General features: G+C 41.7%; 1 protein-coding gene across 2 annotated transcripts in view; it reads right to left on the bottom strand.

Annotated features, from left to right (window-relative positions):
• Nucleotides 1-23,555, bottom strand: part of otud5a (OTU deubiquitinase 5a) — a 37,873-nt gene that overhangs the window by 6,083 nt on the left and 8,235 nt on the right. For both annotated transcript variants that reach the window (XM_046871797.1, XM_046871796.1), the window contains exons 3-5: nt 8,691-8,755; nt 8,445-8,601; nt 6,723-6,871 (exon numbers count right to left, since the gene is read on the bottom strand). In XM_046871797.1, coding sequence (XP_046727753.1) covers nt 6,723-6,871; nt 8,445-8,601; nt 8,691-8,755 — 371 coding nt within the window. The remainder of the gene's footprint in view (nt 1-6,722; nt 6,872-8,444; nt 8,602-8,690; nt 8,756-23,555) is intronic.

The following is a 23,555-nucleotide window of genomic DNA, read 5'->3' as shown; positions in this document are numbered from 1 at the left end:
TACCCTACTATACAGTAACTATACATACTATGACTACACTACCCCTTAGTGTGGCTATACTTTACTGTGTCTATACTATTCCACATTATACTACACCCTACTTTACTGCAACTCTTCAAACCATGACTATACTATATTATATAACTTTAGAGTGACTATACCCTACTACACTATAATATACTATACCTTAATAAACTATCCCATAGTGTCCCGATGCTATTCCACACTATAGTATACACTACCATCCAATATTGTGACTTGTAAGACAACTGGAACATCTGTCTATTACAAAAAATAATAATAATAATAATAAAACAAAACAAAAAAAACATACTCCCTGAGCATTAAATACAAAAACTCATAAGAAAAAAAGAAAAAAAAAATGATCTGGATTTAATAAATGTATCTGATTTTTAATTAGGAAAAACACCAGATGATGATGTGTCTGCACAAGACAAATAAAAATAATAAAGAAGAAGAAGAAAAAAAAAAAAACCAGTATGCACATGACTAAGCAACAACAATGACCAAGAAATAATTAGTCCTACTGGCGCTAAAGCGAACAATAATATAACGTTCACTCTTAATGCACTCAACTTTTCCTTAAGTGACAATATGAAGAGCACAGGGTTTGATCCTGCGCCCTAATTTCAGCACTAGAATGCACTTTCGGTCACTCTCTCGTCTGGGAGAGCGTCTCAAAAGCTAGACAGCATGTGGTTAGCTCGTGTGTAAACTCTGTCAGCACGCCAACTGTGCCATGGTGTGTTCGCACGCCGGCCTGTCTCTGCACAGACGATCCAGCTGTTATACCACACCTGGATGACCCTCGCAGAGCCACGCATGTACACACACACAAACCCTCAAACACAAACACGCACGCACAAGCATTCATCCACATGCACCCTCAAACACACGCACGCACATACAAACAGCACGGGCACGCACATGCACGCACCCTATACACACACACACGCACTCATACACACACACACACACACCTGTGGCTGCAACAGACAACCTTAAGACAAACAAACCATAAACACACACTCTTACTACAGGTAATGGTTCATGAATCCTGAAAGGAAAGATCACAAGCGCAACATGTGATGTAAATGTGATTAGTCACAGTAGGTCATATTGCAGCTTCCTGTTTCCTGTAAAAAAAAAAAAAAAAAAAAAAAAATGCATTCTAGCTAGGCCAAGTGGCCAAATGTATCTGCCCACACTGCTCTCTGACTTTTACTGTACTGTTTTATACTAGTGTTCAGTTCCCTGGTGGTCTAGTGGTTAGGATTCAGCGCTCTCAACAACGCGGCCCGGGTTTGAGTCCCGGTCAGGGAACCGAACCCAGCCATTAGGGTTGCACAAGCCAGTGCACTCTCAGTGGCGGTCCCAAGCCCAGATAAATGGGAAGGGTTGCGTTAGGAAGGGCATCCAGCGTAAAAACAGGTGCCAAATCGAACATACGAATACAGATGATCCGCCGTGGCGACCCCTAATGAGTGAAGCCGAAAGAAAGTTTTTTTATACTAGAGTTTGTTTATTTTCTGTTTATTAGATACTGTTATATATACACACCTGACTTCACCATACTACACAATACTACACCACACCCAATTATACTATATTATATCTAACTATACTACACACTACTACACTAAACTATACCATACCCTATAACACTCATACTATACTATACCTACCCTATTATACTATAAACTAGCCCATGCTATACTGTGCTACACAATACTTACAGCATACTACAGTAAACTATACTTATAGAATACAATATCCTACTATACTCTAATACACTATACCTTACTGCACCATACTCTATTTAACTACACTATCCCTACTACACTTATAGCGTAAAACAGTCAATTATACTATAACACACTACACTATAGCATACTATACTACACTACACCCTACATTAATACACTATATAGAAAAAAACTATACAACAATAAAATTGTTCCATAAAGCAGAATTTCCATTTCTGATCCATTCAACAGAATTTTCTTTCTTCCAAAGCCATGAAAAAACCAAACCTCTTTTATTTTAGATCATTTGCAGACTGTTTGCAGTCACTAAAAGAGTAGAACATCTCCGAACAATCAAAGTTATAAAACAGGACTGCGAATGTGCTCCATGTCCTTAAGACAGCCTGAGGGTCACCCTGTAGTGATCATGATGTTCCCCATGCACAAATAAAACAGTTCGCTGCTAATAAGCTCCTCGGAGGAAGCCACAGACGTGTGGAATGTCCCCCAACACCCACCCACCCTGTGGAGACTGCTGTGGAACTGAAGCCTTGTGAGAAGCACTCCTCAGCAGGCTTTGATAAGCTCAAACTAATCACCTACTTCTAACTTCTCTGCCAGCAAGAGCAGGCCGACTCCAGATCCGACCTGCTCACCTGACCTCAAGTAACACCGGGGAGAAACGACAGGCTCAGAGAACACTCGCAAGTTTCAAATACCTTTCACAGGGAGTATATAGGTTTCAATTTATTATTCATTCATTCATTTTTAAAAATGATTTTTATCTAATAAACAGAGCATAAAACAAGGAAAAAACAAAGAAATGGTACTATATATATATATATATATATATATATATATATATATATATATATATATAAAATAATATATAAAATAATATATTCTATTATTTAATATATTATTAATAATATAAAATAATATATTAAAAAATAATAGAATAAATTAGAATATATTATTATATTATTATTATTAATATATATATTATTATATATATATATATATATATATATATATATATATATATATATATATATATATATATATATATATATATATATATATAAAATCCATTTAAAAGTTTTTTTTCCAAAAAGAACTGCAAAACCGAGTGAAAACACTACGTTGTGTAAATTAACAAAAAGCTTGAATGAAGCCTTGATCGCTCATTTGCATAAAAATGCCATGCCAATATTCAAATACATTCTAAATAACAAACATTTAAATGAAATAATTATGCTAATAAGTACACGATTAAATAATAAAATCGAGCTCTGATTATTGGTCATTTATGTAAAAGTGACCCTGTGTTGCAGCACGTCACAGTATCACGTTATCTAAAACAGCAGGCCAGGTCTATGGTACACACTGACGTTACAAGCACACGGCGCACGTCTGCTGAATTAGCGCTTACATGCAAAACGTGGGATGTTAAATAACAGGACGGAGTGTGTGTACACGTCGCACCCAGGTGGGATTAAATCAATCGGGACACGCTTGGGTCGGGTTCGTTTCATTCTCCAAAAGATTGCTAGAGTTCAGATCAAAACACTGTTTCCTCACTACATAATCAACCGGTGAGATCAGACTCTGTTCTGATCTCTGTAACCAAACTGTTTCATAACTTTATTAAGATTCTTATCCGACGTCTTGATCTCATTAGTCTAGACGCCCCCTGGGATTTTTTTTTTCTTTAGGATACATGGGGAACCAATAAGACATTATATAGAGCTGCTTCCCCCCCACACCAAAACAACAACAACAACAACAACAACAACAACAACAAACCCCAAGAGTAAAAACACCGCTGTATACCCTGCTCATGTGATTACTTAATTGATCTCAGAGATAAACCGAGATTAAATTTCGAGAAAGCGGAGTGTGTCGGTCGGCTATTTGATCGCCCACAGCTATGAGAAAAATTCTGCATCTGTGCTGCTTCGGTTCAAAACAAACAAAAATCCTGCTTTCAGCCACATGAGTGAAAGTGAAGCTTCGCTGACGTGTAGCCTTACTGGCCTGGTTTCTGATTTAATGTAAAAAAACAAAAAAACAAAAAAATTAAAATTTTTAAATAAAAGCAATTTATATACTATAAAAAAGCACTACAAATATCTGAGTAAATATAAAGCAATTTTAGACGCTGAAACAAACAAACAGGAAGTGTAGTCCTGCAAGCCAAGTTTCATCTAAACCTCAAAGACTCTGAAGGGGTTATTTATAGAGAATGATGCATGAGTGTGTATGTATATATTATATATATATTAGAGGTGTAACGGTACATGTATTCGGTACGGTACATGCTTTCGGTTTGGTGCGCACATCGCTTGCACCGAATGTGTTTTTTTTTTTTACGCACGGAACAGTGTTACAATCCGAGTTTCCTCAGGAACATATGTGGCGGACTGCGAGTTTAGTCTCTCGCACTTTAAGCGCATATTTTTCAAACTACTATTAAACTCTAAAATTAAAAAATAAATAAATAAACTAGAGTTAGCGCAGTGTCGTTGTTACTACTTACGCCATACCGGAAATAAGATTTGTTTTGCGCATGTGTGAAAACCCTAAAGAATCCATAGCGCTAGTCACTTCCTGGTTAGCGGCTAACGCTATGGATTCTTTAGCGTTTTATGTCCTGGTTCAAAATTTTCTTTTAAAAGGATTAAATCCGGACAAAAGTGGAGATGCCCTGGTGAGGAGCACCAAGAAAAATGTGTTGCCTACAGTCAAGCATAGTGGTGGTAGCATCATGGTCTGGGGCTGCATGAGAGCTGCTGGTACTGTGGAGCTGAGGTTCATTGAGGGAAACATGGATTACAACATTTACTGTGACATTCTGAGGCAGAACATGATAAGTCTCTTCAGAAACTGGGCCGAACAGCAGTTTTCCAACATGATAACGACCCCAAACACACCACAGACCTCAATCTGTTAGGTTGGGCAAACAGGTATTGTCAACCCTCATTCTAAACACCGGCATCCCAAAGGGCTGTGTTCTGAGCCCACTACTCTACTCTCTCTTCACCCATGACTTTGCTCCTCTGCATAACTCCAGCATCTTCTTCAAGTATGCATTATGATGGTCTGCCAGATCAGCAACAACGACAAATCAGCCTACAGGGAAGAGATCTGAAGCTTGACAGCGTGGTGTGCCACCAACACCTGACCCTCAACGCCATGAAGACTAAAGAGCTCATCATGGACTTTCAGAAATCTAACAGCAGGAGACACTCCCCAGTCTACATTAACAGAACTGAGGTAGAAAGGGTCTCCAGCTTTAAGTTTTGAGGAGTTCACATCTTCAGCTCTGGTTGGGAAGGCACAACAATGTCTGTACTTCCTGAGGAGTCTTTAGAAAGCTCATCTGTCCCCAGAGATTCTAAAGAGTTTTTGCCGCTGCATCATTGAGAGCATCCGGACCAACTCAATCACTGTATGGTAGTGAGGCTCCACTGTGTGTGAACGTAAAGCCCTGCAAAGGCTGGTCAAAACTGGCCAATGCATCACTGGCACCCAACTACATGCCATTGAGGACCTTCACCACAGCAGATGTCTGTGCAGAGCTCACATCATTATCAAGGACTCTTCCCATCCCAGATAAAACTGTTTAACCTCCTTCCATCAAGAAGGAGCAAAAGGAACATGCGCACCAGAACCAGCAGATTCAGGGACGGCTTTTGTCCATCCACCATCACACAAGTGAACTCACACTACACAGTTTGCACAACTGCTCCTATTTTGCACTTGTGATTGATGCTAAACTGCATTTCTTTGGTGTGTACATGTACTATGCAATGAAAAAGTTCTATCTGTCTGTCTGTCACATGGCAGTGAAACAACGAAAAATAGGTTCAGTAAAAGAAAATGTCGCTGTGATTGACACGCTAGGCGCTAACGCTCGTTCCTTACACACAACTAGCTCGCTGTCTAACCTCATTTCATGCGACTAGGGTTTTTTTTTAACTGTAATATCAGTCAAGTCTGAAATGAGTCATACAAGTATATGACTAACATCGAAAAAATCGACCCTGACATGAAGCTGAGGCAAAAAGGAAGCAAAGCCATCAGGCAGCATCGCTCGAAACTCGGTGGTTTAAACAAATAAAAATCAAACGTACGATGCTAAACAGTCAAGGCTGTCAGAAATTAAATTCCTTCAAGCTCTCACAAGCAACTCGGATGAAGTATGCTATAATAACTTCCACTCTTCTGAGATGTTGTTCATCTAGATTTTGTGGGGATTTGTGGAGATTCATTCAATCATAAGGATGTTACTAAAGTCAAATACTGATGTAGGTGAGGTGTGAGGAGGCCTGGGGTGCAGTCAATTCATCTCAAATAGGGTGTTTAATAGAGCTCTAAAGCAGGAGATCCTCCACTCCAACCCAGGTAAAGCAGATCTTCATGGAGCTGGCTTTGTGCACAGGGACACTTTCATGCTGGAGCAGGTTTGGGTCTCTGAGTTCAAGTGAAGTGAAAAGTCAATGCTTCAGCATCTAAAGACGGCTTATGCAATTGTGTGAATGTCCTGGAAAAAGAAATCGGGTGTCCCAATACTTTTGTTCATGTAATTTACAAAAAAGTAAAAAATAATAAAAAATAAAAATAAGTTTTAAGTACAGAATCTAAAATCCCACATGGTAATGAGTTAAAGGGGGGGGGGGGGGGGGGACACCAACCCTAGAAGACTTTCCCTTTGCATTCAACGGACCTGGAATTCCCGACTCAGTCTGAGGAATTCCTAATCGGATGTCCCACATCCCTGATTTTTAAACCAACATGGCCGCTCCTACTGCACTATTCTACAAGTTGAATGTTTTAATAGACATCTAGCTAAACAAATCATTCAATCTTATAACCCCACCCCCCCAACCCACTGTACCTCAAACGTTACGGAATTCTGACTTCAGACTTCCAGGCGATTTTGCGCGAGCTTACCCCTGGTTTAAAGGCAGGAAGTCCGAGCCCCACTCCGATCGTGGCTTTATTAGGGTTCACCACTGAATTGTAGTGAATGTTCCGATGGTAACTGACTCTGATTGGCTCGTCGTTGTTTTGGTGAATCCCGTGGAACGTGTTGATTGGTTCTGGAAAAAATTTGTGAAAATTCAATTAAATGAAGGGAAGGAAAAAGGGGGGAATGCTAAAAATGTAGTGTCTCGTTATTCAGAAACTGGAGATGACCAAAATAGGGAAAAATCCATGCCGAAAAGGGAAATTTACAGAGTAAATGAATTTAAATGAATGTGTCAATTAATTTTTAATTACTCTGTAAATTCATTACGTCGAGGTGAAAATAAGTCCTCAGATAGAGATCTGACATTCTTAGCATACCGGAGCTAGTTCTGTGTCATCATTAGCAAGAAATAACTCGCATGCTTAGCTGGGGTTTTTTTTGGCCATCGTTACTGAAAGTCACTGTGTGAGGCAAAGGGCACATAGCTAGGGGTTAGAAACACAAGACAGGAAGCAAAGAAAAGCATTTCCGGGTCATTTGGGGGAAAAATAGGCTATTCATGGTTTCTTACAGCTGCCTTGTGAAGGGTAGTACAGGCTAAAAAAACCCTTGTGCGTTACCTTTATTTATACCCCTGGGAAACAGGAAGTCAGAGACTATGTCGTCCCTCAGATGCCTTAAAACTCAGCAATAAAACTCTAGCTATAGGGCGCAACCAACTGGGGGGCAGTGAGCGCCCCCTGCCTCTCAGCTGCCCACGCCCAGTTACATTATTTTACAGTTAAAGTTAAATACACAGTACTTGTTAACATACTTCAGGCAATTTAGCAATCTTTATTATTAAATGTGTTTTTTATGGAAGGTTGCAAACAATTTATATGGTGTGGAATTGGAGGATTGTGGTGGGAAGGCAGAGCCATTGGGGGCGGGGGTGATAAGAGATATCTTGCCAAGGGTGCCATAAAGGATAGAAACCCTGAACACGTCGCACGTGCAAATGACACGTGAGAATTGCCTGGACTGCTCTGTACGACATGTTGCGGATTGTTCTGTGCCGACGATCATTCTACGTTTTCGGGGGTTGAGTTTGTCAAAGGTCTTCCTGATCTCTCACCGTCTCCCGGCAAATTTCTCTCTCTTTCGAAAGACTCGTTGCAGCATCGTCGTTAAACACGCCAAATCATGGCTCTGTAGCAGTTTCATGGTTACTCTTTGGTTTTAACAGGATAAAATTGCAGACGTGGTCAGAATAGCACCAGTTTGCACAGCTCCCGATGTACACGGGACGGCACACTGACTCGTGAAGGTCGGTGCTCCTTGTGACTGTGCGTGTAGCCTTGTTCTGGCATCTGCTGGAGTTTTTTTTTTTTTTAACCCACATAGACTTTGGAACTGTGTTTTTTTCACAGGGGCATTGTCATGCTGGAACAGGATTGGGTCTATTACATCTCCAATGAAAGGATGTCTTTGTATACCATATATACATTATATACATTGAACAAAGACAGCTTTTTTTTTGCAGGAATTATGGCTGCTGTGGTTTCTCAGTGACCTATTGTGTATGAGGTCATGCGTGTTTTTGACATGTATGGCAACCCCATTCAAGCAACTGTATATTATACCAAACTGGTTACCAGGGGTACTGATGTCAAATATCGCTGAGGCTAACTGCTACCGTCATGGCGGACACCCTGTGTCTTTACCTGTGCCGTTCTGGTACACCTCCACGGGCCGGTTGTACATCTCCGCCATGGCCTGCATCTCAATGTGGTTCCCGTGACAGTTGTTTTTCCTTTTCCTGTTGATGTATGTGGTGAAGTCTTCTGTCACGTAGTTTGAGAAATAGTCTGCGTTCTTCATCTGCGGATGCAAGAAATTATATATATATTTTGTATTTGTTTTTTGTATTCTGGGTCCAACGCTTGGTTGGTTGTTAGGAAGACGCTTACCAAGTAGTCCATACAGTGCTTGCGAACGACTTCGTGCATATCTTGGTCTCCGTAAACTTGATCAGCTGCAAAGAAGAGACAAACGATAGATGTTTCATTATTCGTGCTCGTAATAAACGTGTGAAATGTGCCAAGAGAACAGAGAAACCAGAGAACTTTCAACATGTCCTCCATCTAGCGAGGGTAAGGGCGCTTAGCTTCCGTGCTTCAGGAGAACAAGTGGATGAAATCTCTACCTCGGTCTGCTTCCTTCTGAAAGAGGAAGTCGGGAAAAGCGACTATTGCGTGAACAATTATTTCTATACAGCAAAAGTATGGGGACACCTGACTTTTCACAACTAGGAGACCCAAACCTGTTCCAGGATGACAATGAAGATGTGTTTTTCATTGGATGGAGCGAAAGATCTCCTCCTATAAACCCTATTGTCAGCGTGAAAACTTCACCCCAGGCCGCCTCACCTCACCTCACCACAGGTGGCTGAATGAATCTCCAAAAAGAAAAAAATCTAGTGGCGCCTTTCCAGAAGAGTGGAGCTCATTTATAAGAGTGAATGGAGATTTAATGTGGAACAGGATGCTCAAAAAGAAGTGCATACTAATCTTATGGTTTCTCAGGTGTCCACAAACTTTTGTTTGTAGTTGATTTCATACAGTTGCTCATTATCAGAGACTCTAGGTAGACCTTCGAGGAACCATTGTGTTATCATTTAGCGGCAAAAAGAGCAAATAAATAAATTAAACTAAAGTTAAAATAAAAAGGGGGGCATCTATGCAACCCTTCTGAGCATAATAATTAACACTCATTTATTTCCACACCCTTATTTACATCTCTTGCACCGATGCACGGCTGCGCTTTTCGTTACCCGGGTGTCAGTTTCGGTGGGTTTCATCTCCGCCATCTCGTTTGTGCAAGATATATAAAGTAAAAAAAAAAAAAAAAGTAACAATTTTTTTTTAAAAGAAGAAGCAAACCCAAGGCGCAAATGTAAACAAACACCGAGCGAAGCCGCGCCTCTTCCTCCCCGATGCGGTCATATGCAAATAACTCTGGGATCGTTCCGAAAAGTCACATGACCCTCGACCGCAGACATTCTCAGAATCTCTTAGTCAATTTCCTCTTTTGTGGTAGCAGCCTACTTCTGTTGTGACACACAAGGGCTTGAAGATGCTGAACTCGATCAACTCTATTAAAAAAAAAAAAAAAAAATACGTAAAAAAAACCCATTTTCAGAGGTTTCCATTTATATGAAGGGAAAATAAGATTTTCATGCGTTTTATTTCGAGTTGCACCGGAAATTTCACGTCATTTATCCGCATTTGGAAACAATGATGGGTGGTGCATGTGCAGAAAGTAAACCATCAGAAGTTTTTATTACTTATTATTTGATTTTAACAAAAATTATTTACACCAGTTATAATTCTGGTATGTTGGGAAATTAAAAAAAAAATAAAATAAAACATATATAAATAATATATTAAAAAGTAATAAAATAAAAAAATGAAATTAAAGAAATAAAAGCAGACGTTCTTTTCCTGTTGTGTGTGCAGGAAGTTACAGCTCTACCTCTGCCATGTTAATCTGTATTCTACGTGACTCTCAGGACACGCCTCAGCCCTCGTAGTGTTCTGTGCACTTGACAGAATTTTTTTAAATACCTGTGGTAATGCTGATCTCCTAAACACCCGAGTAAAACACACAGCTCTCTGAAGGGTTTACGACGGATGGTGTGAAAAACTCAAACCATAAAGCGAGGATCAGGTCGGTTTTTACGGAAACTGCTTAATCGAGGAGGTTTGAGAAAGATCAGAAACGAAAGCTATGCTCAAGAGCGCTCTTTTCACCGCCGTACTGAGCAGAAGGGCATCTCGGAAAACACACCCCACATAAAGCATGTGGTGGTCTGGTTCTACACGAACACAAGTCCACGTCGGGTCAAGGTCAGGTGGTGCTGTTTTTCCAGAAACACTAATCCTTTCAAATGTGTTGCACAACAGTGTGTTGTGAGAGTGTGTGAGAATCATGACCTCCATGTGAACACGCTGGTGCTGATCACCACCACAAAACCGCCGCTAGTTTTTATTCTGCTCTTAGCATGAATGGAGTCGATATTCTGCTGACAGAATCCAACTTTTCTTATTCCTCTAATGCAACTTTCAGACCTCAATACAAACTAAAAAAAAAATCGAAGACTCTCGCCGTCTCTCTTTTTCTTCCTTCCCAGGTTTGATTGTAATCACAGAGAAAGCAGAACATCGAAACGTCAGGTTTCTCTATCGAGGGGTTCATAATACATAAACGAGGATGTTAAAACACACACACACACAGTATCTCACAAAAGTGAGTGCACCCCTCACATTTCATCAACCATTCTGGTGCATCTTCTAGAGGGACAAAACTATAGAAATATTTCAGAGGAGTCAAGGTGCAGCTTCTGTAGCAGTACAGATTTACTGTCCTCTAAAAATAACAACATTCAGCCACTATTGTCTAAATACCTGCCGACAAAAGTAAGTACACCCTCAGTGAACACGTGTTCAAAGTGTGAATATATTGTGATAACATTGTTATCCAGCACTGCTTTAATCCTCCTGGGTGTGGAATTTACCAGAGCTGCACAGGTTGTTGCTGGGATCCTCTTCCACTCCTCTATAATGACATCACGGAGCTGCTGGATGATACACAAATGGAGCTTCTCCACCGTCCGCTTGAGGATCCCCACAGGTTCTCAATTGGGTTCAGATCTGAAGAAACACTTGGCCACTCCATCACCTTCATCTTCCTCAGCAAAGCAGTTGTCATCTTGGTGGTGTGTTTGGGGATCGTTATTATGTTGAAAAACTGCCGTTCGGCCCAGTTTCTGAAGAGACTTCATCATGTTCTGCTTCAAAATGTCACTGTACATGTTGGAATCCATGTTCCCCCCAATAAACCTCAGCTCCTCAGTACCAGCAGCTCTCATGCAGCCCCAGACCATGATGCTACCACCCCCGTGCTTGACTGTAGGCAACACACAATTTTCTTGGTGCTTCTCACCAGGGTGTCACCACACATGCTGGACATCATCTGAGCCAAACAAGTTTATCTCAGTTTCAGACCACAGGGCATGGTTCCAGTAATTCAGGTTTTCTTCAGCAAACTGTTTGTAGGTTTTCTTGTTGCACTGTTAAGCGTACAGTCAATTCTAATTCTCAAATCCTCAGAGAGTTCCTCACTTCACCTAAATCAGAACCTAACTTTACTCTCACACAACCTTGTTGTAGGAACAAGCACAAAATCTCCACAAAATCTAGTAGAACATCTTCCCCAGACGACTGGAGCTTAATATATAAACAATGTGAAAAAAAAGAAACAAAAAACACAGCGATCTTAAGCGTAGGGGTCCACAAACTTTTGGCCATACAGGGTACAATTCTGCTTTAAGGGAATTATAAAGGTGAGGATTTGTGGACGTTTGCTGACTGGGTTTCAGGCATGTCAGAAAGGGGAACTACAGGAAGCTCATATCAACTACGAAACTACTACTATGACAGGTGTGTGACGTCCGATTGAACAAAGAAAAACACAGAAAAAGGTGTGTGTGTGTGTGTGTGTGTGAGTGAGTAGGTGGAGTTATCATCAACGCTGTCATGTAAAGCAGTGTGGAACTTCTGACTTCTCTCACTTCCCAGTCAGTGCTGAAGCTGGGGATGTACATGGCGCACCACGTGTGTGGTTTCCATTCACACTGCTGAGGTGTGTGTGTGGAGATCGCTTGAGCTCGATCTGAGTGTTATCTGGTGAAATCAGGGACACCCCCCAGCTACTCCCCTCCCTGCATTTACATGAATCTGACTCATGTGTGATCAAAAACACCTGCCTTTGTTCTTTCCCGATTTCGACCTCAATTTGAAAGGCAAATGGTGAAGCCGGAGTGTGTGGCGAGGGTCAAGGATGGCGTGCGGCGCTCCAGGCCTCGCATGTTCACGAGGAGGAACCGCCAACAGAGGCACGAAGGCAAAACTGAGGATTAAAGAAAAATAAATAGAAACTAATAAAAGTTCGGGGTTGATCAAAATGTCGTGTAGGGAGAGAATCTCATGCCTGAGAGGAACAGGAACCAAATCCAGACCTGTTAGCACATAAAGGTTTTTCTGGTGTGTGTGTGTGTGTGTGTGTTGGTTGGTTGTCGTTTGGTCCCTCACGTAATGGGTCTAATTGTTTTGAGGCATTTACGTGGCAGAATTTCACTCCATTTGGGCTTTTTTTTTATTCCGACTGAGGTGTTTATATGGAGAATTTTCACTCGGACTGGATTTTTAAACCCATTACATGCTCCATGTTAACACACTTTCTGTCCATATGTGTTTCTCTCTCTCTCTCTCTCTCTCTCTCTCTCTCCATCTGTACATGTGTCTCTCTGCATGAATCTCTCTTTCTCCATGTATATCGGTGTCTCTCTCTCCAGTTGTTTCTCTCTGTTGCTTTCTTTCGGTCTCCCTCTCAGTCTGTCTTCCCCCCCCTCCTCCATCTCTCATTGTGTCTCTCTGTCTCTTTCCATCTGTCTATCTCACCCTCTGTGTGTCTCTGTCTCTTCTCGTCTGTCCTTCCTTCTCTGCCGGTCTGTCTATGTGTCTCTCTCATTGTGTTTCTCTGTCTCTTCCGTCTGTCTCTCTCTCTGCTTCCTTCTGTCCGTGTGCCTCTCCGTCTCTTTCCATCCCTCTCATCTCTTTCTCATCCCTGTATCCCTCTCATTGTTTCTCCGTTTCTTTCCGTTCGTCTCTCTCTCTGCCCGTCTCTCTCTCTCTCTCCATCTGTACATGTGTCTCTCTGCATGAATCTCTCTTTCTCCATGTATATCGGTGTCTCTCTCTCCAGTTGTTTCTCTCTGTTGCTTTCTTTCGGTCTCCTCTCAGTCTGTCCCCCCTCCTCCATCTCTCATTGTGTCTCTCTGTCTCTTTCCATCTGTCTATCTCACCCTCTGTGTGTCTCTGTCTCTTCTCGTCTGTCCTTCCTTCTCTCTGCCGGTCTGTCTATGTGTCTCTCTCATTGTGTTTCTCTGTCTCTTCCGTCTGTCTCTCTCTCTGCTTCCTTCTGTCCGTGTGCCTCTCCGTCTCTTTCCATCCCTCTCATCTCTTTCTCATCCCTGTATCCCTCTCATTGTTTCTCCGTTTCTTTCCGTTCGTCTCTCTCTCTGCCCGTCTCTCTCTCTCTCTCTCTCATTAACCTCTCTATTAATTCTGTAATAAATGCGATATGCCGTTCCTCCAGACTGATGCAGCAGCGCTTTACTATTTGAGCCTCTCCAGCTCTCTTACAGAGTAACAGACAGAGCTTCCAGAGCTTCCCGCTCATCGCCTCGTACACCGATAACTCCGACTGCGTGATTTGTTTCGGTTTTACCTCAGATTTCTCATTAGTACGATGAATTAGTCGGAGCATGAAAAGTCTTGTAGCCAATCGACAGACCAAGATTTAGTACATGCACAAGTAGCACGAGGATCGTTTTGCTTGCACAACGGCCGTGGAAACAAACCCTGGTGACCTTTCTGCTAAACGCGGTGGCCGATGATGAGAAAGCTAAACTAAAAGAGGAAGAAGCAGCAGTGTGACATGTCTGCACAGAAACGCTCGCAGATAGGCTTCGCTGGAAAGAGAGCAAAAGAGGCCGAGTCCGATTTAGCAGAAACAGGAACCACAAAGCGCCCCTTCATTGATGAGGAGCAGAGATAGCATCACGCTGTTAACCACCGAGCGCCCTTCTAAGAAAGGGGCGGACCCTGGCGTAATAACCCCGCCCATTTCAGACCTGCGCGTCTACGATAAGCATTATCCCTGCAGAACACGGGCCTCCAGCCACGTCACGCCTCGACTATTCACGAGAACGTGGAGCCGATCTGCTCGCCCTTCCTGCGCCCTCTTTCCAGAAGTCGGATCGCAGGAAATTCACTCCACATTCGCTTTAAATTCATAATAATTTGCAAAAAAAAAAATCTAGTCACATGCTTCGGTTCACGTGCTCGTTAGGACACGTGAGCGTTTCCATAGTAACAACTCGTCCATATATGGAGCAAACTGTTATGAATATCATAAAATAAATATACAAAAAAAGACAGGAAATAAATACATTTTAACTACAAGTTAAGAAGGAGGAAAGAAGGAGAGATGCATTGAACAAATGAAATGCGAAGGAGAAAAAAAAACAAAGAACGAAACTAAACAAAAGGTAAAAAAAAATAAATATAGAGAAAAACATTAAGAGAAATGACTCATTAGAAAGAAGCAAATAAAGAGAGAGAAAAAAACATGAAGAAAAAAAACAAGAAACAAAGAAGACAAAAAAAGGACAAAGGGTCACGGTGAAGCCGCTGCGTAACGGACAGGATGAGTCTTACGTTAGCAAGTTAGTAGTTTTAGTTCTTCAGGTCAGAGGTCACTCTCGCTTACACACCCACACACACACACACACACACACACCCACACAGTGTCAGGTTTTAGCCAACACCAATAACTCCTGACCGGTCTCTTCCACCTTAGACTGGACAGAACAGGAGATACAAACAATCCCCAACACACACACACACACACACACACACACACACACACACACACACACACACACACACACACACACACACACACAACCAATTACAGCTCCTGCTGTGAGACAATGATTCCTTACACGGTGTGTCTCAGTGCAATGAGCTCTTACACACACACACACACACACACACACACACACACACACACACACACACACACACACACACACACACACTCAATACAACTATACATGGATATTTTTCTCCAAACATAATAAATAAATAAATAAATAAATAAATAAAACATTCCCCCCCAAAACACATCTGAGAGCAGGTCGAGTTTTCAATATTAAATTTCTACAAATAGCGAGAAAGAAAGGAAGGAATACAAAAAAAAATTTAAACGTAAAAAGGAAGCAGTTAAATAAATAACCGAACAAACTAATTAATTTACCTTAAATCATAAGAATGTAGAACTTAATAAAAAACACACACAAAAAAAAAACAGTAACATTTAAATAAAACACAAAAAAATAAGGAAAAAAATAGTTTTTTAAAACAAAGTAAATGAAAATAAAAAGAAAATGACAGAAAAGAAAAAAGTAAAAGTCTATGAAATAAAAGTAGTAAAATAATCTTTAAAAAAAAAAAAAGACAACTAATGAAAACAAAAATTTTAATAATTAGGAAAAAGTAGAAAGGAAGAAAAGAAATGTAAAAAGAAAAAATACGATAAAAATAAAGAAAATATAAAGGGGAGGAAAAACAAACAAAAACCAGGATCAAGTATTAAACAAAAAAAAGAGAGAAAGAAAAAAAAGAATGCTGTGAAGGTGTATAACTGTGGTGTGATGGAAGAGTGAGGCCCCCCCTCTCTCTCTGCTGAGAGGATAAACAGGTTGAGGTCTTCATACTTCCATGTGCTGAAAGATTGAACACGTCACTTCCTGTTTGCCTCGGTGTTTAAAACTACACTTCCTGTAAATAAGCAGCTCAAACACACACTCTTTATGACCAGTCATTAGATAAGAGCAGTAATAAACACCTCACAGCGACGTCTTGCTAAAGGAGGTGAGTGGGTCAGTACCGCCTCCGGGTCGGAGTCTGGGTGAAAGTCAAACCCTTGATTTCACTCGTTCATCGCTCGGCTTTCACAACGACAGGGAGGAATAATAACGGGTAAAAGTTCAAGAGACGAGACGAGAGACGAGACGGGGAGACGGGACGGGAGTGGGCAGAGGGAACAGACTTCAACATCACAATCTCTGATCTGACCTGAGAGGAGAACATCCATCTATCTATTTTTATGAATATCTTGATCCTTCCAGATGGATAGATACTCGCTCTATCCATCTGTATATCTCTATCAGTCAGTTATCTATCTTTCCTGTATTTATTCATCTCTGTTCATCCATCCATCCGTCTCTGTATATCTCTTTATTTATCTGAATATCTATATCTATTTGAGTATCTATCTATCTTCCTGTGGTGTATCTATACTGTATCTCTATCTATTCTTCTATCCATATCTCTCCATCCATCACACACAGCTCAGATGGAAGAACTCTCGTGTCCTAAACAGAGTCCTGACCTCCTCAACCCCAACACCTCTGTGATGAACTGGAACAAGCCAGATCTCCTCGTCCATCATCAGTTCCTGAGCTCACCATTTTGTGTCAGATTGATCCCAAAGCCAAAAACCAAGCAAAAAGCTTTCGGAGAACTTGGAATTAAAAAAAAAATGGTCATGTGAATTGGGAATTTAAAATGTTGGTTTCCCAGTGGGTTTCCTCGGGATTCCCTGGTTTTCTCCCAACTCATAACAAACATGCTGGTAAGATGGATGTCTCTACAGGATGCCCCATGATAGACCATGTAAAAACGTTCCTCTTTTGCGGTTTTCAGCACGGATGGTTTCGATATTCGACCAAAACTGGCCATGTGCCACATTTCCAGTGAAAAGACGAGTTTTTTTTCTCACTTTCTGTAGCACGCAGTTTTGGTTTGTTTATCGATAAAGCACTCGCATGACACAACCAGGGAAACCATGGCAACAAGAACAGCCGACTAAAGACCAGAGAGATGTACCTATGATGCATGTCATGATACATTTCTACTCTGAGGTGGAAATGTTTTGGACCCCTGCCTCAACTTGTCTCAATTGTGAACGTTTTGATTATTCCTCAAAAAGCTCCGGCAGAGTGCGTCAGAGCCGGGAGGGGGGGGGTTTGGATAGTGGAACACGGTCAAGATTCATACTGCGCTCCACAAATTCCTGCCTTATCTCATACAGAGCACAAAATGTGTTGTACAGAGATGTTAAGATCGATAAGTCGACGCGGTGAAGGCCAGGGAAAACATCTGACCCCGGCATGTCTTTCGAATCCGTCCATGCGGTGGAACGTCTACGCCGCCGTCCCTGACACGACCAGAACCTGCATCTTTTCTTGTTTTTAAATATCCACACGTCTCCCAGAATTTAAAGTGTTTAAAGTTCCTCGACCTCAGCTACATCATCAGTATTAAGTAGAGAAATTTGAGCAACTTTTTTAAAAATGCGAATGGTAGGACGCGAGTACGAAGCTCTCAGGACCAGAATTTAATCAATGCCTCTGGTCAGGTAGACGGTGGAGTAAATCGGACCACTGTCTCGTTTATGTTTTGTGAAAGAAAACTAAGTGAATTTATTAAAAAATTGTGCAGGTCCAAAAACATTTATTAAAAAAATTGTATTCGGTTTGTTTTGAATAAGTTTTCAACTATATTGAATTCCCTGTTATAGGCTAATTTACATCTTTATAAATTCCCAGTTTATTCCCAAATAAATCCTGTTAATTCCCCATGGAAAGTTTCTGGAATTCTGCAACCCAAATTCAGCTCCATCCCTATTCCACAGTAATCCAGCTTGAAATGGGATCAGTGTTAAATACAGGTGTAAACGCATCCAGTTTTAGTCACACAATCACAGTTCCTCAGTGAGAGAACGCTTATCTGTCCCAATACCCTCACAAGACTCACCAACAACATGGTGTTTACCACGAAGTTAAAGACACACAATTATATTATAATGTCGTCTTTGGATGCAGTAGAATGAAATTTTCTCTTCACTCAAACTAGGACGCTCTAAAACTGGCAAAAACCAGAGCAGACGTCTAGACGTCGTATATTTGTGAGGAACGTTTCACCTGCGAGCTGAGATGAGAAAAACCGAACCGTTAAGGTGATTGAGAAGAACTGAATCTGAGTGAGATCCTGAGTGAGATCTGTACCTCCCCTTTTGTCTCCACTTGTAGGTGTGATGTAGGTGTTCTGCTCTTCTGGGTTGTGAGAGGAAGTAAACAAGGGGATTTTATAAAAGAGCACCGAAATTAGATACTTCATATTTTATTATTTCAGAACTTCCTACTTCCAACTCAGAGCTTCAACTGTTTCGAGATCAGGAAAAGTACTTTAAAAGCGAGCACTTTTCAAATACATACACAACTCTATTTATTTATCTAGACCTACATTATAGAGACAAAACATATTTAGACACATGACTTTCCCACAATTACACAATTGTATTGGATGTATTTAAAATGTTTCCCCTTCACATGAACTAGAAGACCTCAAACCTGTTCCAGCATCACAAAGCAAACCCTGTGCACAAAGCCAGCTCCATGAAGATATGCTTTACATAGGTTGGAGTGGAAGATCTCCTGCTGTAGGCCTCTAAACCTCAACCCAAGTGAACACCTTTGGTTAGAACGCTGACTGAACCCCAGGTCTCCTCAGCTTCACCTGCAACACCTACAACTTTACATAAACCCTACTGGCCTCATGGATCTCACTCAAAAATCTAATGGAACATCTTCCCAGAAGAATGGAGCTTCTTATAAGAGAAAATGAGGACTAAATGAGGAATGGGATGTTCGAATCTTATGCTCAGGTATAAGGTTTTTTGTGTGAAATGGAAATTGGAAAGTTGGAAATCCGAGCGCTTGAGAAACTCAGATTTTCCGAGCTGGGAACAAAGACCGGCTGATTTCTATTAGGAAACTCTACTTCAGAAACTTCCACGCCAAACCGGTCAGTCAAACCCCGAATGCCACCCCCTCATCGCTCCTGCCCCCGACTTACAGCGGGTCACGGCATTTGCCCTCGCCTCAAAACAGCAGAGGCAGACCGAGCGGTGCTCCTCCTGTGCAACATCGTTTGCATACGACGGAAATTTCCATACGCGGGACAACATGCCCAAGTCTGGAGTGTGTGCGAGCGAGACGCTCTCGCGTCAGGTCAACCCACGGCTGTGTGGAGTCACTCTGCATTCCTGGCATAGCCGAGGACCAGGTCAGTGGAGCGTAAGAACGAGGGAATGAGATTCTCAGAAGGAAGTAAACGCAAGAATGATTTTAATCTTCCTGGGCATTTGAATTTCGTGAAGTTTGGAAACGTTCCTGAGGAAAAAAAAAAAGCTCACGTGAATGTAACCTACGTAAAAAAATCACGAGCTGAAAAATGTCTCGCTGAAACGCAACATCTCTCTATTGTGGGGAACGAGGGAGGGAATTCCGCCTACGTGTTACCTCGTATTTATACTGTTTATTATTTATATCACATTCAGAAGTCACAGGTAAAAAAAGGTTCATAAAAAAAAAAAAAAAAATTATAAAATAAAATTAATTACAAAATTAAAATAAAAAAATATCATCAATAAAAATATACCACAAATATATTTTTCTTCGAAATTCTAAATAATTCCACGGGGTAATAACCAGTTAGAATAAACGTGGGTGGAATTTTCTAACTATTCACCTTTAGTGTGAAACCACAAAAAAAGTACAGTCTAATTGAACTTTTTACTAATTGAACATATAAAAATACTATTAAATACACTAGTTTTATTTTAACACAGTTGTTTTACCCATCGTGATGAGTGAATAAGGGAATTCTGTCTGCGTTACCTCATATTTATACCCCTGTCACACTGGTAGGCATTTTATATAAATATATTTACACACACACACACACACACACACACACACACACACACACACACACACACACACACACACGGTATATATATATTTTTTGCCTTTCTTCATATTTTGACCTCGGCAAGTTTTTTTTCTTGCAGAAGCTCATACGAATAAAGAACACTGCACTGACCATGAACCAGCATCTTTCTAGAAGCTCAGGACGTTTCAACCCTGTTTCTAAAAGCTTTATCACAAACACAACGTCAGAGTGATGAACACACACACACACACACACACACACACACACACACACACACACAGGCGGATGTTTGAGTCCTACTGTGAAAGCTTTTGAACAGAACAGGCGGCTGGCAGATCGTGTTCCTTACTGTTCCATTACTGAAGAACGTGAAAGCGTTTAATTACAACGTAAAAAAAAAAAATCGCGTGTGATGTTACTTCTCGGAACACCGGGACGAAGATCTTTTCTGTGAATGTGGCCCAAAAGTTAAAGATTTCTGAAGATCTGATATCACACCTGGAAGGACCTGATCGGACTTAATCGCGCAGGTCGAATTGCCCGGAATATCGTGGATCGGCTCGGCCCATAACGCGCTCTGGTTTGCTTCGTGGCTGAATCGTGGAGGAAGCGGACGCTTGTTAACGGGAAACTGGAGGAATAAAGGACCTCCGATTACAGCACTGATAACTGGGACACATCTGAAAGGCGTTTTAATGCGCCAGGTGACTCGTGATTATCCGATCCCGGGTCAGGCAGGAAGCAGGTGCACAGACGGTGGATTCGAGCCTGGAGAGGTCCGATTCACAACATTTAAGAACTTCGTGTGCATTCCTGAGTGTCACGGTTCAGCTTACGTTCACCTGGTGCTAATCTCCACTAATCCAATCCAAACGGGGAAAATGATAAGAATCGGTTCGTCTGGTTTTTATACGCTGTAAACTCAAAAGTATTGGGACACTTGCTTTGCCCAGCCATATGTGGTTCCAAGACCTTCATTTGAACTAGGAGACCCAAACCTGTTCCAGCATGACACTGTACATTTTCTCTGTACATCTTGGAAATGAAAATTTCACCTAGAACCCCAAACTCAAGTACTGTTTAGTACCCCTTTCCCCACCCCAGGTAAAGATTAATAACTCTTTCCCCACCTTAAATAAAATTTTGCCACACCAGGTACTGTTTAGTACCTAATTTCCCATCCCATTGTACCAGTTAGTAGCTCGTTCCCCACCCCAGGTACTGATTAGTACCCTTTCCCCACACCAGGTACAGTTTAGTACTTCATTTTCCATTCCCATTGTACCAGTTAGTAGCTCTTTCCCCACCCTAGGTACTGATTAGTACCTTTTCCCCACCCCCAGGTACTGATTAGTACCCTTTCCCCACCCTTAGGTACTGATTAGTACCCTTTCCCCACCCTTAGGTACTGATTAGTACCCTTTCCCCACCCTTAGGTACTGATTAATACCCTTTCCCCACCACCAGGTACTGATTAGTACCCTTTCCCCACCCCCAGGTACTGATTAGTACACCTTTTCCCGCACCAGGTACTGATTAGAGCCCCTTTTTCCACAACTTAACTTCTACTGTATTATGATGGAAGGTTTCTCCAAACGAAGAAAGAGCTTTCTGAAAGAGCTCGAGGTTGCTCAAAAAAGCCTGAGCTCCTTGTGCTCATCTTCACACCTGAGCCTGCGCTCGAGCCGAAAAAACCAGGCACGAAACCGCAAACGGCCTTTTCAGCGAATCAACAAAACCGAAACCTCACATAGGCTTTCTCGCTATCACACACGCATGCAGCAGGTGTAGGTGCGAGTGTGTTCATTTGTGAAAAGAAAAAAAAAAAAAAAAAGGAGGGGGTCTGGGGGGAAACAAAATGACTCTTCTCCACCGTCTCCACTTCCCTGCCGAGAAACCCGAGGTCCGAGAAGGAATGACCCGTCCACCTGCCTCGCGGGTCGGCGTCATCGTTTCCAATCTTCTTTAAACAAACACATTACTTTGTGCGAGCGTGTGTGTGAGTGTAAAGTCCTCAAAATCACAATTGAAGCAGGTTTTTTTTTTTTTATTTACCCGGGTTGCCAGGTAGATCAGGTCAGGTCGAGGCATCCTGACGCAAGTGACCCGAATGTCACCTCGCTCCTAAAGCGCCATGCAAATCCCCAAGAGTACACAATCAACCGCCATCGCCGCCACGGCTGGCCGCTCACACGCCATTACGTAACTCGTCCGAGACGCATCCCTCGAAGGATTGACGCGGGGATTATAATTTTACACGCGGCCCGCTGCAAAGGTTTGCATTCCCTGATATCTTATTTGTGGGGTTGTGAATCGGCACGTGGATTCGATTCGTTTTTAGTTGTATTGCTCTTTTAACAAAAAAAGATTTCTCGAAGCAGCTTTACACAGATAATGTGGTGATGAAGGAGGAATAAGATGTTCTTTATGTGTTTGTTCCTGATCGTCCGCGTCCGTATCGCGATGCATCGTAGAAACGATTCATTTCAACACCCGCTACTTATTCGTACTTATTCGAATTAGACACAAGACGAAAAACCGAATCGAATACGGCGGATATCAAACAAACCGAGATGCGCCATTTCATCGTGTCGCTCAAACCCGAAGGATCCTGGACGTAAAAGTTTGAAGTTTAAAAAATCGTATTGTCGGGTGTCCGCAAACTTTTGGCCACACAGTGTGATCTGCTTGAGGTTTACTGTAAGGGTTCGAAGAACAGCACGAAATAGAGTGCGGTTATCAGTTCAGAGAAAAGTCAGACTGTGTTGGTTTTAAATAAAAGAAAACTCACCACACACACACACACACACACACACACACACTCACACACACACACACACACACACACAGCCTGTGGGGTGTGTAATGCCGGTAAATGAGATCCTCAAGTAACGCAGCTTTTACCAGCAAAGCGAGGTATAAAAGGTCTGTTTGACCCGAAACCGGACTGAGATCGGACCGAGACCCCATTAGACACCACCAGCGCGGGAATTCCACGCTGCAGTCCCTACTGGGAACTTCAGAGCGCTCATATGTAGGTCACAATGCCATTAACCTCAGCCCACAGAGGCGGGGGGGTCAATAAAAAAAAAAAAGTAGCGCAAAAGAAAAAAAATACACGAGGTTTAGAATTGGGACACCGACATTTAACTTCCAAAAGTTAGCGTCCCTCTGCTTCACTGCACTAAAATATAAACGTCAGGTTCAGAGCAGAAACCTGTGAACTGACATCGTTGAAATCACTGCCAACTACAAAGAGCTCAAACCCGATTGGTCCAAAAAGGTTTCTATTGCAACAACTCGTATTTATTTTGTATAACTTTATATAACATTTTTTGAGGGAGTCTC

This window comes from Silurus meridionalis, chromosome 17 (assembly GCF_014805685.1).
Source record: "Silurus meridionalis isolate SWU-2019-XX chromosome 17, ASM1480568v1, whole genome shotgun sequence".
Lineage (NCBI taxonomy): Eukaryota > Metazoa > Chordata > Actinopteri > Siluriformes > Siluridae > Silurus > Silurus meridionalis.
Note: the sequence above shows the minus strand (reverse complement) of the source record. Positions and strands in the feature narration are given on the sequence as shown.